The following is a 15,919-nucleotide window of genomic DNA, read 5'->3' on the forward strand; positions in this document are numbered from 1 at the left end:
TGGTTCAACGGCAACTAAGGTTGCCAAAAAACCTAGGAAGAAGACGGTTAAAGGTTTTAATTAGAAACCTTAAGAGGCAAGTTCTTATTCTATCTCTTTCCCTTTGATTCATGTTCTATGCATGCCTAGGTTAATTCCAAGAGTAGTCAGAGATTAAATTGATCTTTATGCATGCTTAATTGGAATTAAAACTAAATTTAATTGTTTAGATGTGTTCTTGCTGATTCTTGAAAATTCTTACATGAAACTTTGTTTTAATGTACATAAAAGATGCATAATAACTCTAAATAATTAATGGAGATCATCTGGAAATTAGAATAGAGAGTTAGGATTTGTAACGAAGGTGATCGGAATGAACAGAGGATGTCGGAGATGAAAAAGATGAGCATAACAAGTTAAGAGCTGACTCCCATAGTGTTTTAGTGCGGCTCTCAGGGAGAGAGATGGCTCCCTAATGGAGGGAGCCGGCTCCCTCATGGACAGAGCCGGCTCCTACTAGGAGGGAGCCAGCTCCTAATAGTACAGAGTCGGCTCCCATTTATGGGGAGCCGTCTCCCAACAGGGCAGAGCCTGCTCCATTGTTTTGGGAGCTTGCTCTCAGGCTGGGACTTCTACGAGATGACTATTTTTGATACCGTTGTTTGATTTTGGGGTTCCAGGGTAGTTTTAGGTGGTCATGGGTTTTTTAAATGATAAAAATGGACTTGTTAAAATCCCTAAAAGCATAACTTATATTCTTATGCTAATGTCTTAAACAATATGAAATTTTAATTAAATTAGCATATTGTTAATGGATGATTTATTTTGTTTAATATTACTTTAGCAATGTAAATGGATATTGGATGATGTTAAGCTTGAAGTATAATGTAATCATATGTTATTTTTTATTTTATTATGCTAAAGATTTAGTCAATATGAAATTCTAATTGAATTTGCATGCTGATAATGGAGGATTTAATTGCTTAAATTTAATTTAGTAATTAGTATGGATATTATATGATTTTAATCATGGACTGACAGTATAATATGATCATGTTATTGTCAGATTTTTATTATGCTTAATTCTGGAATTTATTGATGTATTGTTTTATTTCTTTCATCAATAATTGGATTGTATGGATGTAATGCATCGGTATATGATGGTGGCATTCTAGGGATGGATTAACCAAAGAAGTTAAGTCATACTTATTTATATAAGGGAATTAATTAATTAAAAATGTTAAGTCTTACTTATATTTAAGTCAGATCAACTGAACAAGTTGAATGAGTTATCTGGATTACTTATTTTGTATAAAGGAATGGATTAACTAAAAATGTTAAGTCCTACTTATATTTAAGTCAGATCAACTGAACAAGTTGAATGACCTATCTGGATTATTTACGGATGGTTAGGACGGATTTTATATATATAACTATGGTGCCATGATATAAGCTTGAGTTTCAGGATCAATGGTTAGGGAGCGTATATGCAGTGGGATGCATAGCTGGCTATGCTGGTAGTGGTATACCCTGTTAGGTCTAGGTATTCATGCCCACTTCAAGTGCTTTTTGCATGTTGCCTACTAGTCAGGTGAGACCGCCTTATAGTCCAGTGAGAGTCCCTTAGTGTTTATATATATATTTATGGACTATTTAGTTATTGTTGAGTTGACTAGGATGTATACGTGTATCGGATCTCTACTTGGATTATAGTAGAGTAAAACTTGTTTATGGGCCTGACCCACCATTATTTTTCAGGTGTTCGTCAAGAGTAGAGGTTGTTCATACTGAGTAGGGATCAATCTACTTCACTCTTCCGGATTATCCATGTAGGAGTTCCTTTATAATTCAGTTTTCTGATGTAGACAGTTATTTCTGTTATTTGTTCAGTTGGGATTTTCTAGGGGTCCACATAGTATGGATTCCCAAGTTGTATTACTTTGGAAGATTAATTGTATCAGAATAACTTATTATTTAATGAAATTTATTATGAGGTTTCAATTAATGGATTATCATTTTAGTTTTCTTTCCGAAATTTATTTATTCTTAGTTATCTATTTTGTACTCTGTGTTCGATTATTACCTTTTGTTTTGATATCTTCGGGTATTCAGGTGTGGGCCTGGCCAACCCGAATTCAGAAATTCGGGGGTATGTGAATTCAGGGGTATCACACCCAACACAAGACAATATAAGTTGTTTTAGGACATTAATCCTCAAGGAACTACCTAAGTGCGCATTATATTGTAGGGAGAGTTCATATCTCCTGTACTAGGGCCAAACCCTAGCCATGTCACATTTCATTATTTCCAAAATCAATCAAGTTGTCACAACAACTACTAGTGTTACAATGCAAGTAACCAACTTTCATGCACAACTAACAATGGTAATCACACATAGTCATGCTCTAAGTCTCTAAGCTACAATGACATGTGAATGTTAAGTATACAAGGTAATATTTACTATACTAATCACAAGGTTGCTAGACAAGGAAATCCATTCACAACATAGCAAGCCTAAAACCTCTACTTAGACAATAATAAAGCATAGGTTTCTCAACAAAATCAAGGCAATAATTATACTAGAGTTTCATAAGCATATCACAAGAAATCTCTAGATTCCATTCTTACACAAAGTGGAACTACAACATTATCAATATATGAGATCAATTCAAGCTAGCATGAAATGAGTTCTGATTCAATGAATTTATCAACTACATAGTGTTAATTACACAATTAAATTATTAACAATAATTTGATAACATCGCCAAAGTTACATTAACAAAGTAATGTGATTTCAAGTCATCACTAAGTGAAACAAGGTAAATACAACTACAAGGTAATCAACATAGAGATTTTAGTCATGCTCACATGGTACTCATTAAATCCCTAAATTAACAATGACATAGTCGAATATCACAATACAATTACGAACAATAATTATACAAGAATATCATAGTCACAACTACAAGACTACACAAGAAATTCCAATTTTTACTATGTATAACAACAATAATACAAGTGAATAATCACATATAAGCCTTCTATAAAATGACACCCTAGGTTAGATATAATGAAAATATATCTAATACAATCCTAGAATATCAGTTTACATGCATACAATGTATATCAACAACAAAAGAAACAAGAAACCATGACAAGAGTATAAACATAGTACAACCCCTACCTCACTAGAGGATTGTTCCTTTAGAATTTAAGGCAAACAAACTCAAAATGCAAAACTAAAAAGGTTTTCTAGATCAAGAAAAGAGAAAGATTTTATCTTCAAAATGGGAGACCAAATTCCTCAAACAAGGGGGTCGAATTTCAGAAATGGAAAATAGGGTTTCAGGATTCCTCAAACTACCATACTCAAGATTCACCCATATGAAATCCGAGTCAAACAAGGTCAAAATGAAAAACTGGAAAAAGGTGCCCTAGATCAAGAAGAGAGGAAGATATGATCTTCAAAGTGGGTGATTAAATTCCTAAGGCAAGAGGTTCAAAATCCGAAAATGGCAAAGAGGTTTCAGGTTGGCTACAATGGGGTTAAGTGAGGAAGATCAAAATTCCCCACCTTTTCTAACAAACAATGGCTATGTTAGCTAAACACACATACACACCAACACCACCTCTCTCACACACAAACATATATGCACCCTCCACTTGTCATCCATCAAGGCCTCCTCACAAGGTTAAATCCAACACATACACTTGCCCAATCTAGGCTTCCAAGTGTTCAACATGTGGGTGAATCTTCACCCTACACTTGTCACCATCCAATGCACTATCACAAGGCTTAATCTCAAGCCTACACTTGTCATAACCACACACCTCCAAGTGTCCCAATCAAAGGGTGGCAAGTGGGTGAACCTACACCCAACACTTGTCACAAAAACAAGCTTCCAAGTCACACCACCAAGGGGATGACAAGTGACCCCAAGGAAAACTGACACATGTCACTAATTTCTAAAAATTGCAAAGAAGCCCCTCCTCTAAATATCCCAAGGAATATTTGCAATAAAGTCCTTAAGACAAAATAAAATAATATAAAATACCCCGTAAAACAAAAATATTTTCAAAGAAACCATGCATTCATACCCCTGGAAATTGTAAATAAATGAGCATGATTTTCAATGAAATAAAATCATACACAGACTATAAAAGATAATATAACGCAATACACATGGTGTCGAAAATCATTCCGAGCACCGAAACCTACTTCGGGTCAGACAAAGCCCTTAGGTCACAAGAAAAAGAATAAATCAAATAACTAAATAATTAAATAAAAAATAATAATCACAAAAAATCGAAAAAGGTAAAAGAAAATACAGTCCTTACATCATCTTTCTTTAAATTGAATTAAACGAATAATATTGAGTTTAATTCCGTATTATACATAAGTGTTGAAATCCCAAGGTTGAACAGTTGACAATAGTATGAGGTTCGTGGTGAAGTCAATGTCTAAGATTTTCTCTCTCTGATCTTAATCTTTTATTTAGTTTAAAAACTAGTTTTCACAGTCTCTACACACACTAGCTCAACATATTGCTTACTAGCACTCCCACTGTCCCAAGCAACCCTACTTGGACCCTATAAGCTCTCATAACTCACCAAATACAATATAAAGGATGAATAACAACAATATTTAAGCATACATAAAAGATAAGAGTGGTTGTGCAACTCATAACATTAAATAGCTTCGATAAGCTTCATTTTGCAACTCAAAAGGTCTTGAAGGTAAGATGGTAATTCATTAACATCATAGACCTTCTTAGGGTTTCAACAATCATATATCAACTGTATACACATGCTGAAATGAATAGATCGATAAGTATAACAAGATAATACAATTTCAGTCTTCATATTAACTTCAAACCTTAACCCTTGAGGCTTATAAGGTCAAATAGAGCTTAGACCATTTTCCAGGATGAATCTAACTTTCATAGCTCCAAATCAACAATATAAAGTTGCTCAGGCAATAAGAGTGCAACTCACAGTAACATATATCACATATAAGCTCATGACAGCAATCTAAACTACCAATAAGGCCTTGTTTGTGGTTGGAGATATGAAATATAACTATAACAAGAATATAAACAATAAAAGAGTTTTTGCAGTTTTAAAATGGTAAAACAATCTTGCCTGCACCTCTGGAAAACCTTGAGAACGCCTCAGGCCAAATTCACGCCTCAAACCAACAAAGCAACACCAAAAACCCTTTAGCAGCTTCTTAGATCTTCTTTTCCAAATGCACACTTATAAGGCATGGATTTCTTGATGGATTTAGACTTAAATAGCATGTAGAAACTCAATGGTAAAAGATAGTTCTAGTGAATATTGCTGCAATGCCCTTAGGTGCTTAAGGATGCTCAGGATGCTCACAAGGGTGCTCACAGAGGCACATGATTATAACAACATATATATAGGCTACAATGATCTTGTAATTCTACCCTAAAGAGGAAATACACTTGGTACAATTCTCCAATCATTTGCCGAAGAATGTTCAATGAGAAAGGACCAAAATGTCCTTTTATAGTTTTCATATATTGTCTTGTAGCGTAGCACCTTTACAACCTTGTTTTTTGTGTATATTAGCCTTCACCACTAAGTAAATCAAATGAGCATTTTATTTCTCTCACTAGTACCACATAGCTCATGTACCACACTTAAACAATATGTAAAAGGACCAAAATGCACTTATGACAGCTAAATGAATATTGCACCAGAAAATAAGGTTGTGACTGTAAAAATCACAATGTAGCTCAATTCACAGCTGTCCAATGCAATGTAGCATGATGGGCAAATGTAAAAGGACGAAACACAACTAGAAAATGACCATAGTGCCCTTGAATAATCCTGTAGCCAAATTACATATGTTGGATCTCAATTAAACCAGAGAAATGGTAGCTCACAATTGTATAATTGCAATGTACCATCTTTTCTCAATGAAAAACTATGCCACAAGATGGTAAAAGATTATACTACCCTGAGAGATGGTATAAGACTTTGACAGATATAAAACACTTGGTTTTAATATTTAAATAGGCAAACCCTAATACATAAAGTGGTACCAACAATTACATTCATGTATATATATATATATATATATATATATATATATATATATATATATATATATATTTTGCACATATGGTAATATGAATTTTGATTCTCGTTAAAAGATATAAATTTTTACAGTATAGAATTATATTTAGCATACGGTTAAGGCTAAACTTGTATTATGCCGCATGACATAAGGTTCTTATAGACATAAAGGTGGAAGGCATGGTTGTCTTGTATTAAAGACATTAAGGCTTTTGGTTCGAACCATAAAAGGTTTTGTGAAAAATCCTAAAGTTGGACCGTTATGGATATAGCATATATAATCACATAAAATGTTATTTTCTTGTATTCTATATTTGTCGAGGATCCATATGAATGATGATGCAAGTGTTGTGATCATAGATGGTCATGTATGATTAAATGTACATAAATCTTTATGGTTCGCATTAATGATATTATTTGACAGTGACAATATCTTAAACTAATGTACTTTCATATTTGGTTTTTATGGCCATTTAAGTTATTTAATCCAGAAATTTTACTTTACTTAATATATATATATATAATCAATGTTACCAAAAGGAGCGGTATCACCCCTTCTTTCCCAAAGGGGAGGTCGGGGGTTCAAACCTCGGTGGAGATAGGGTGTGTGAGTAATTGTTTTAACTTCCAAATAAATAATCAATGTTTACCCAAGTGGAAGAATGTAAAATTTTTTGGACTTCCATTAATTAACGTTTAATGATATGAAAACCCAGATTGAAGATTGAAACTAAATAGAGTATTATGAGATATGGACAAGGATGTATATATATTGGCATTATATACGGTTACCTATAATGCTGAATGTAACCCATGTTGGGTTTATTTAGATTTTGGTGGTTGTTAACCTTTTTTTCTTGTTCCCTTTCGCGGGTATTTTTGTTTTACATTTTAGATAGTGATTGATTATTATCGGTGTATTTTAAGCATGTGTATGGTTTCCTAAATATGCTTACACGAGAATTGTAATGTTACCGATTTTTCCCATTTTTCATTTTTTGGAATTTTTTTATTTTTCCAAGGGTACTTTTGTATTTTCTCGCTTTGCGTGTCAGACACCGTGAGGTGTGCCGAGTGTGTCCGAGAGTTGGTTGGGGCATTCCATTGAGTTCAGGACTCTTAAAAATGCACCGGTTGTCATTTCTGCATGTTTTCTTTTTCGGGCCGGACGGTCCCCGGTGGAACCCATTGCCGAAATTGTTGCATACAGGAGTTTTGGTTGGATCCATTTACATTTCATTTATTTTATTTAATATGTTTTATGTGGCCATTATATAGTTTGTAAGTGCATATGTGTGTGTGTGTTGAAAAAAAAAAAAAAAAAAAAGAAAAAAAGAAAAAAAGTCAAATTTTTTTTTTTTAAGTGGTAGGACCTACCACTTATTTGGTTTTGTGGCCTAAAGGCCACATTTTGGCCTCATTTCTCTCTCCTTCTCCCGTAAGCTCTCTTCTCTCTCTCCTTTCTTCACTTTTATTTTTGTCTTTCTTCATCAAAATTTAAAATCTTGATTATTCTATCATCCTTCGAAAATTTTGGGTGCCGTTTGCGGCAAATCGATGAGCTTGTTGAAATCTATGCATTGATTGAAGCAAATCACACTTTTGACCAACCTAGAGATTTAAAAAAATAGGCTTGGAATTGGGGCTTTTGTTTCAAATTGAGGTAGAGTTTGTCTAATTGTCAAATTCCTTAGTTGTGGTAGTTAATTGGATGTTTTTCCCCCGCTTTAACATGTCAATTTAAAATTAAAATGCTTGATTAAATTTCAAGGTTTTGGTATGTATATGAGTTTGTGAATTGAGGTGTTTTAAGTGATGAGATGCTTATCTTGTGTTTCAATTGCAAATGACATGTTATTGAGTAGCTATGTGATGATTTATTTATTTTCCCTTATGCAATTGTTGTGATATTCTTGGTTACATATATGTGTGCTAGAGAACACTTGAATGTTGAAGTATGCCATAAATTATTAAATTATCCTATTGAGGCCTTAGAAATGTAAAATTGTATTATAAAAGCATGATGGTTATTGAGTATTTGAACTTGAGACATTTCCATATGCATGGCATAATGTTGTTTTTGGGTATGTGGGATATGTGGAGGAGGAGGAGGGGTAAGCGCGGGCGTAGGTGTGATGGATGGGTGCATAGAACTTTCATAAAATTCATTGCATATGAATAGAAATGATAGTTATGGAAATTGGTATTGTGGTATGTGAATCCTTGTATGATCCCATACTTTTGTTTCTATTCATTGTTTGTAAAGCATGTAATTATTTACCTTGCTTAAGGAGATGCCACTTAGGCATTCTCTACTAGGCCTTGTGCTCACCCCTCTACATTTTTCAGATCACGGAAAGGAGGTGGCGAATGACGAATCACGACATGTTTAAAGGGGGCTGAAAGTTCATTTTAATTGTAACCTTTAGTGTTTTGTTTTAAGGACTATAAAATTTGATGTAACTGAGACATGACTCATGTAGATGGTCTTGGAACAATTTAAATGTTACGTTAATTTTGTATTTGAAAAGAATGGGATATAGTATATCATTTCATAATGTGTTAAAACAAGTTTAGATCAGTTTTTCAACACTTTTTCATGGACCATTATTCATTTTATACTTGTGACTTTCAGTAGCAGAACTTCACTTCGCAAGGTCATTTCGGCCGACCGAAATGGCTGTTTCGGTCGACCGATTCTTCCAATAGCCTCATCCATTGTTGAAACCACAGCCGACCGACCGAAATGGATGCTTCGGTAGACCGGTACAGGGGTGTCCACTTCAGCCGACCGAAGTCCCACTTCGGTCGACCGAACTGCTGTGGCTTGGTTTGTTTTTGCTCCTTTCTCTGGTGTAATCCATCTAGAGCCTTGGGAAGTTGTTTGGAGCCTTGTGAAGCACAATCATGACTTAAAAATGATGTATTAACTCTAGATATGACGGATTGACCTAGGTGACCTCGGGTTCGAGTAAGGACTCGGTTAACGGTTCGGACCTACGGGTTCGGGTCGTTACAAGAATGTTCATAACCCCTTTATATGGTTATGGCTATTTGGTGGACAACTTAAATGTGAATACTGGGTTATGGCTTTGTGAAGAGAGAATGAGTGTTGTGTGATAATTGAATCTGTGTGTATCTAGGATTTTATGAACAAGAGATGATAATTGAATCTGTTTGTCTGGTCTTCTATTAATAGAAGAAGATTTTGAGTAGCTTTAGGAGTTCTTCAGCAAATCTTGCTGGATAACCAATGGTCGGAGAATTAATGAAACGACCATGGTGCTTTTGTAAAACCAAGGTATTTTTTTAACTCTCGTTTGATGCCTTTAGTGGCGAGCTTTGACGTCGATACAAAATACTCTGCTTCTGATTGGAACATCTCCGTCCCTCTCTTATCACTGTTGGTCACATCTCCGGAGTCTCTCTTATCACCGTTGGTCGCATTGTCGATCAGACGGTGTAGAATGCAAAACTTGAGAACAGTGATGTTTGCATACGTGGCCATCCACATATAGAGTCGGTTATATATATGTCATGTTTTTGAAGTCGGGCTAAGTAGCGGTACTTGTTAAAAAAATGTATGTTCCTATAAACACGGCTAATGTTGGACATTATGTAATATATGATTATGCATGGAAAATTCATTTTGTATTTAAAGTGCTGGTATATATTGAATTTTAGCTTGTTTAAAAAAGAAAGAAAATCAAAATATCACACACATGCACAAAATAATAATCTATATGGATATAATTGTAGCCTTCTAGTTTTGTGTAACAAGCACAATGTCAAATTAGTATTGGCATATCTTTTCCAGTTCAACGTGAGATTTTGGGCTGCTTCTGAATACTTATCACTGTTGTGATTGCTTTATTAGGATTATCCCTATTCCAGTTAGTGACACACAGTCAGTCTTAATTTTCAATAGATCAGAATTGGTGTATAAATTTTCTAATTCGTAAAATTTTATAGAAAATAATCCAATTATAGACAGAGATTGATAGTCTAAAAATTTGTTTTCTTGTCAAGCATTTATTGCATTAATAGTAGCTTTAAGTTCGACAAAAACAAAATGAGAGTCGTCTTCCAAAGATGTATTTGTTACTCAAAGATGAAAGGAAACTTTGTGACCTTTGTCTAGTGCTTTCTAATTGGGGCTTATGATCAACTCAAGACAATTATGTTTCCACAAAATATTCATTAAGCTTTGAATTTGAAAAGCCAAGTGCTATTTTTGTCACTATTTACCAATTTCTCAAATATTAAGATTTTTCTGTCACTTCAAAACTAAAGGGAGGCTTCTCTAGCTAGTCCTTTACAACTCATCATTAAAGCTTCAAAATTAGGGATTTCTTAATATATCCAAACAAATTTTTATTTATTACATCAGATTGATGTCTTTTGTTGATATTTTTGGTGGTTTATTCTTTCTCATGCGGTCAAAAAAATAAAATAACAACTAAGCATTTTCTCAATTACTTAATATATCCAAACAACTGTTTTCTTTAATAGAGGGTTCATATAAATTTTAAAGAGAGGAGATTATAATCAATTAATTGGTCAAAAAACTTTTTGTATGTCCAAGAAGTGGTCTCTGGATTGAGCCTTTCCCATATTCTCATTGGTTTTGATTTACACCTTGTGAGCATTAAAGGTTCAATTGAACTTCTTTGTATTGGGTAGCCCCAGAATAATATATTAAAGTGGAAGTAATTTTTAATTTAATAAAAATAATTTTCTGAGTGGAACAAAATCGTCTCAATAAGATTTAACGAATCATGATTAAACATTGATTACCATAGAAGGCTTGATTAACATACCTGTTAAATAATTAAATAATTTCCTGCCACCGATAATCAATTTGATTGCCAGATATGAAATCCAGTCCCTGATCTCCAACGGCCCATGGTACGTTTTGGATCTTCACTCCTATTTTCAGTTTGGAAAATCTCCGAGCAGTGAGAAGTGTGGGCTTCAGAACTTCTTTAGAATTGTGGAACAAGGAGAGATATGTGTATTGTATTGCTGCAATTCATATGATAAATGGAACAAACCATTATCTCCCATTTATATAGGGGTAGAGTTCCAATTGAATACTCTCATTATTCTATACAAATTCACCATTGATCTACAACTCATTTCCATGTTGAACTAGGAGTGAAATCTGATAGGCTTATTCTCATCCAAGACTTCAATAATATACTCTAATTTCATGTTTACAATGGTATACACCATGTTGAATCTTCAATGTGCGATTCGTTACACGTACAATTACACTAAAATTTGATTAATCCAAGTTACCATACACAAGCTACAAATACTAGATATTCAACAACATAGTATTAAGCCTCCAAGGTAACAAAATAAGTATTCTATAAATCAACTACACCAAGTTACCATTAAACAAGCTACAAATACTAAGTATACAACAACGTAATATTAAGCCTCCAAGGTAAGCACAATTAATCCATCATATCACAAGATAATTCTAGAGAAATTAATGAGTCACTATATACAACAAATCTCTACACAATATATACTTAAACTAAACATGCTTTGAATTATACAATCCCTAAATCAAGCATATATAACCTCATTAGATATGCAATTAAACAATTCAAGAGCATGTATTCAACATATATAAAACCCCAAAAACAATAAAACACCTAAAGTATAAACATACAACAACCCCCTACCTCATTAGAGAATTGAATCTCTAGATTCCAAGACAAACCAAGGCAAAATAAAAAACCAAGCAAGGTTGTTCTAGAGGAGGATGTGAGGAAACTTTTGTATTCCAAAAGCTTAGCCAAAAGGTGAAGGGAAATGGTCCAAAAATCAACAATGGAGGCTAGGTCTAAGGTGGCTTCAATGGTGGTGGCTAGGGTTAGAGAGAGAGGAAGAAGATGATATAGTGGAGGATTGTGTATTCCTCCACTAACTCAAGACTTGTTGGTAAAAAACACACACACCAACACTACCTCTCTCACACACTAATGCAAGACACAATCAAGGCCCTCCACTTGTCACCATCCAAAGCCTCCTCTCAAGGCTTAATCCAAGCTCTACATTTGTCAACAATCCAAGCCAACAAGTGCACTTATCCTAGGCCAACAAGTGGGTGAATCTCCACCCTCCACATGTCATCATCCAAGGCATCCAAGTGTTACCACACAATTGCCTATAAGTGGACCAATGAGAGTGTGACACTTGTCACACTTTCCAAAAATTACAAAAATGTCCTTTTTCAAAATATCTTCCAAATAAAATTACAAGATGGTCTTCCAAACAAAAATAATTACGAAAAAATAATTACACAAATACCCCAAAAATAATAATGTTTCCGAAGAAACAATGCATCTACACCATTACAAGAAAGTAAACATCTAGCATGTTTTTTTACAAAAGTAAAGATACGTATCTCAAGGAAATTAAATGTTTTGAATGCATGTAAAATCGGGATCAAATTGTAACACTAAAAGTGAGTTTACGCAAAAAAAAAACGATAAACGGGAAAAAGATGAAAAAAGAACAATATCAGAAAAAGAAAGGAAGGAAAATGACCAGGTCATTACATAATTTGAGTTCATTGATGAAATGGTCCACTTTATCAAATCAAGTGAAACTTGAGATTTTAATCATTGATATATTCTTTCAATCTAAAAACAACATGGGCTAGCTATTTTTCTCTGTTATTTGGAAATTCTCTGTGAAAGTATTGTTTACATCTTTATCAAAAAGTCATGAATTATAAATAAAAAAAATTAATAATACTAATAAATATATATTTTCCACACTGAGGTATGAACAATATATTATGATTGAAAATAGAGTTTGGAAACTTGGATAAAATAGCTAGAGTTTTTTATACTAGATATCTATAATGGGTTGGGTGTTTTGCGATTCGATCCAAAAACTTAAGTTGTTAGGTGGGGCTAACACCCAACCCATATATGCTCATTCACTTTCCCATCTATATCCAATATGGGACAAGTCCTAGTTGTAACAATATACATCTACAAAATAGATCTAATGTCGTGTGATGATTTATCAAACCATAAATTTATCATAGCTAACAAGATTATTCTCTTGCAAGTACAACCACAAATTTATTATAACGAATACCAGAGATAACATATGACCTCTTATCACTGAATTAATATATTTGCACAGAATACATAACCAACCCAAACTTTAAGGCTTAACACACGAGAAAACATGAAAATTACTTGAAATGACACAAACACACAAAGTGACCCAAGTTTGTGTTGCCTTAACCACTTTCATCGAGCTTTAAGGACAACACATAGCTTTCTTTATTGAACTGCATTAAGTGCAAATGTAGCTCATTTATTAATGATTAAAAGACTAGTAAAAGGTGACTGATTATCTCAATATATCTTCACTTGTCGAGATATGCTCCAATTGCAGTAAGACACTCGCGAGACCTTCCGTGGAATCCAATGATCTTGCCACCATTGGATGCAATTTCAAATTTCTCTCCATCCTCCACACCAAATGGTCCATACGTTTTTTTGTTGCTTTGAAATCCAAGTGACCGGATAGCAACCTTGCTACCTATTTGTCCATAGTACCCCCAAATTGAAACCAAAAATTCATCCGGGTACTCTAATGTGACCTGCATTAGTTATATTGGTAAAAAAAAAAAAAAAAAAAAAAAAAAAAAAAAAAAAAAAAAAAAAGGAGGTAAGTATGCATTTACCGTATTCATATTTGCATAAATAAAAGCTTGAGTATTGCATTCATAATTGCATAAATAAAAGCTTGAGTATTAAAATCATTTTCTTCTCTCTTTTTCCTTTCTTCCTAATATATATATATATATATAAACACACACACACATAATGTGGTATATATAATCTGTAATGAAATGTGAGATGTTATGCTGTCTAGCTAGGTAATTTTAACAAAAACATGAGAGGCATGGCAAATATAGAATCAAATAAATTTGTGCATGAGTCGGAGATTTGAAAATCAAATAGCATAAGCGCGCGCGCACACACACACACACATATATCTATTACCGTGCTTAGTTGTCCGCCATCACCTCCATGCTTTTGTCCCGATACTGAATTTCCTTCAAAATCCTCATAGACAACTTGGATGGAATCAATTACCCATCCGGAGTATATAATTAATTCTCTTATTGTGCTGTATGTTTTATCATCCCACTGTTGTCCACCTGTAGTTCCAAATGGACCAACAGGTATTGCTGTCTGGATTGGCTTAATGTACACTCCAATTGAATCCAAAACATTGCCCTTATTTCCAAAGAATCCAACAATCTTACCAGCAGCTAACCGGGATTCAAAACGAATTCCTTCTTCCTTACCATATGGTCCATATTGCTTTATATTGCTATGGAATGTAAGAGAGTTCACAATAGGAGATCCAGAACCGTGGCACCCTGATATCGAAACAAGGTACTCGGCAGGATACTCGAATTTCACCTGTACGATTTCAATTAACAAGAATAAACTTAGGTATTACGACAAACACTGGAAAACCACGAACACAATAAAAATAAGAGAGATTCAATATGATAGAGTAAATTTTCTTTTTCAATAAACATGACATTTAAAAGTGTAGTAACGGTGCATTGGTCAAGATTCAAATAGTATATCATTATTCGTGCCACAAAAAGAAGAAGTTTAAGAAAAGAAAAAAAAAATTAATAAAATGAGAAAACTTTGAAAAAAAAAAAAAAATGGTTTGATTGTAGAAGGGGATCATAACTTTTCTAAGGGAATTAAAGGAACTTGGATAGTAAAAAAAAGGAAGATATTTTTAGCAATTGAAAATTTTAGGAAGGCAATATGATTTTTTTTTCCTTTATGAATATGTAAATTAATAATAAATAAATAAAAGTAATACAAAATGTACTAGACCGGGCCGGGCCGGGGAGCTGGTGCCCCCAGAGCCTACAAAGGCTCCGTTCCAATTTATATAATATGATTTGAATCTAATCTTTAAGATAGTACATCAACATGTATGTTCAACGTACAATTAGAATAATCAATTGCAGTAGCAATAATTGCAAAAAAAAAAATAATAAAAAATAAAATTGTAGTAGCAATAATTAATAAATTGAAATAGTTGTGATGTTTAAATATATTATTTTATTGTAAAAGGTCCAGGGAATATTTGATTAGGTTCACAATTCCCTAAAGTTTATACCACAAGAACTGACACAGGATTTCACTAATTGATATAAGATTTGTTTAAACAGTGAGACGTTATATTGTCTAGCTAGTTAGTTTTTACAAAACATGAGAGGCATGACAAATATAGAATCATATAAATATGTGCATGAGTAGCAAATTTAAAAATTAAATTGGTTGATGTATATTACGCTGTTTGGAAATCCACCGTCGCCACCACGTCTTGTTTTTGATACTGGCTTTCCTTCAATAGTATCATAGACGATTTGGATAGAATTAATTATATCTCCGGAGTATATAACTAATTCCGTTACGGTGCTGTAGATTCCATCATCCCATTTTTCCCCTCCTGAACCACCATATGGCCCGAAAGTAACCGGCTCCTCATTCGCCATCGAGTCTAGACACCAAGTGTAGTACAACAAATTTGCATGAGAAAGTGATATTAGATCAAAAGGCAATATATATGTTTTATATGTGTGCAAGTATACAATTGAAGAAAAAGTAGAAAGACATCATTAACTAACAATAGAACAGAACAAATTACACTCAATAATAGTACGTGGAGAAGTAATTTTCTTTTTCTCTTCATACGTGAATATGAAAGAACAATTACATAGAGGATCAATAGAGAAGAATAAAACAGAAGTAGC

General features: G+C 33.7%; 1 protein-coding gene across 1 annotated transcript; it reads right to left on the reverse strand.

Moving 5' to 3' along the window:
- Positions 1-13,486: 13,486 nt before the first annotated feature.
- LOC132272996 (agglutinin-like) lies at positions 13,487-15,661 on the reverse strand. The gene is made up of 3 exons (XM_059774046.1): positions 15,458-15,661; positions 14,130-14,555; positions 13,487-13,723 (listed from the first exon to the last, which is right to left on the reverse strand). The coding sequence occupies exons 1-3, from the start codon at positions 15,659-15,661 to the stop codon at positions 13,487-13,489; spliced, it is 867 nt and encodes a 288-aa protein (XP_059630029.1).
- Between the last annotated feature and the right edge of the window lie 258 nt (positions 15,662-15,919).

The sequence above is a fragment of the Cornus florida genome, unplaced genomic scaffold (assembly GCF_030987335.1).
Source record: "Cornus florida cultivar Cherokee Brave unplaced genomic scaffold, ASM3098733v1 CherokeeBrave_3.0.0_Hap2_Chr01, whole genome shotgun sequence".
Taxonomy (NCBI): Eukaryota; Viridiplantae; Streptophyta; class Magnoliopsida; order Cornales; family Cornaceae; genus Cornus; species Cornus florida.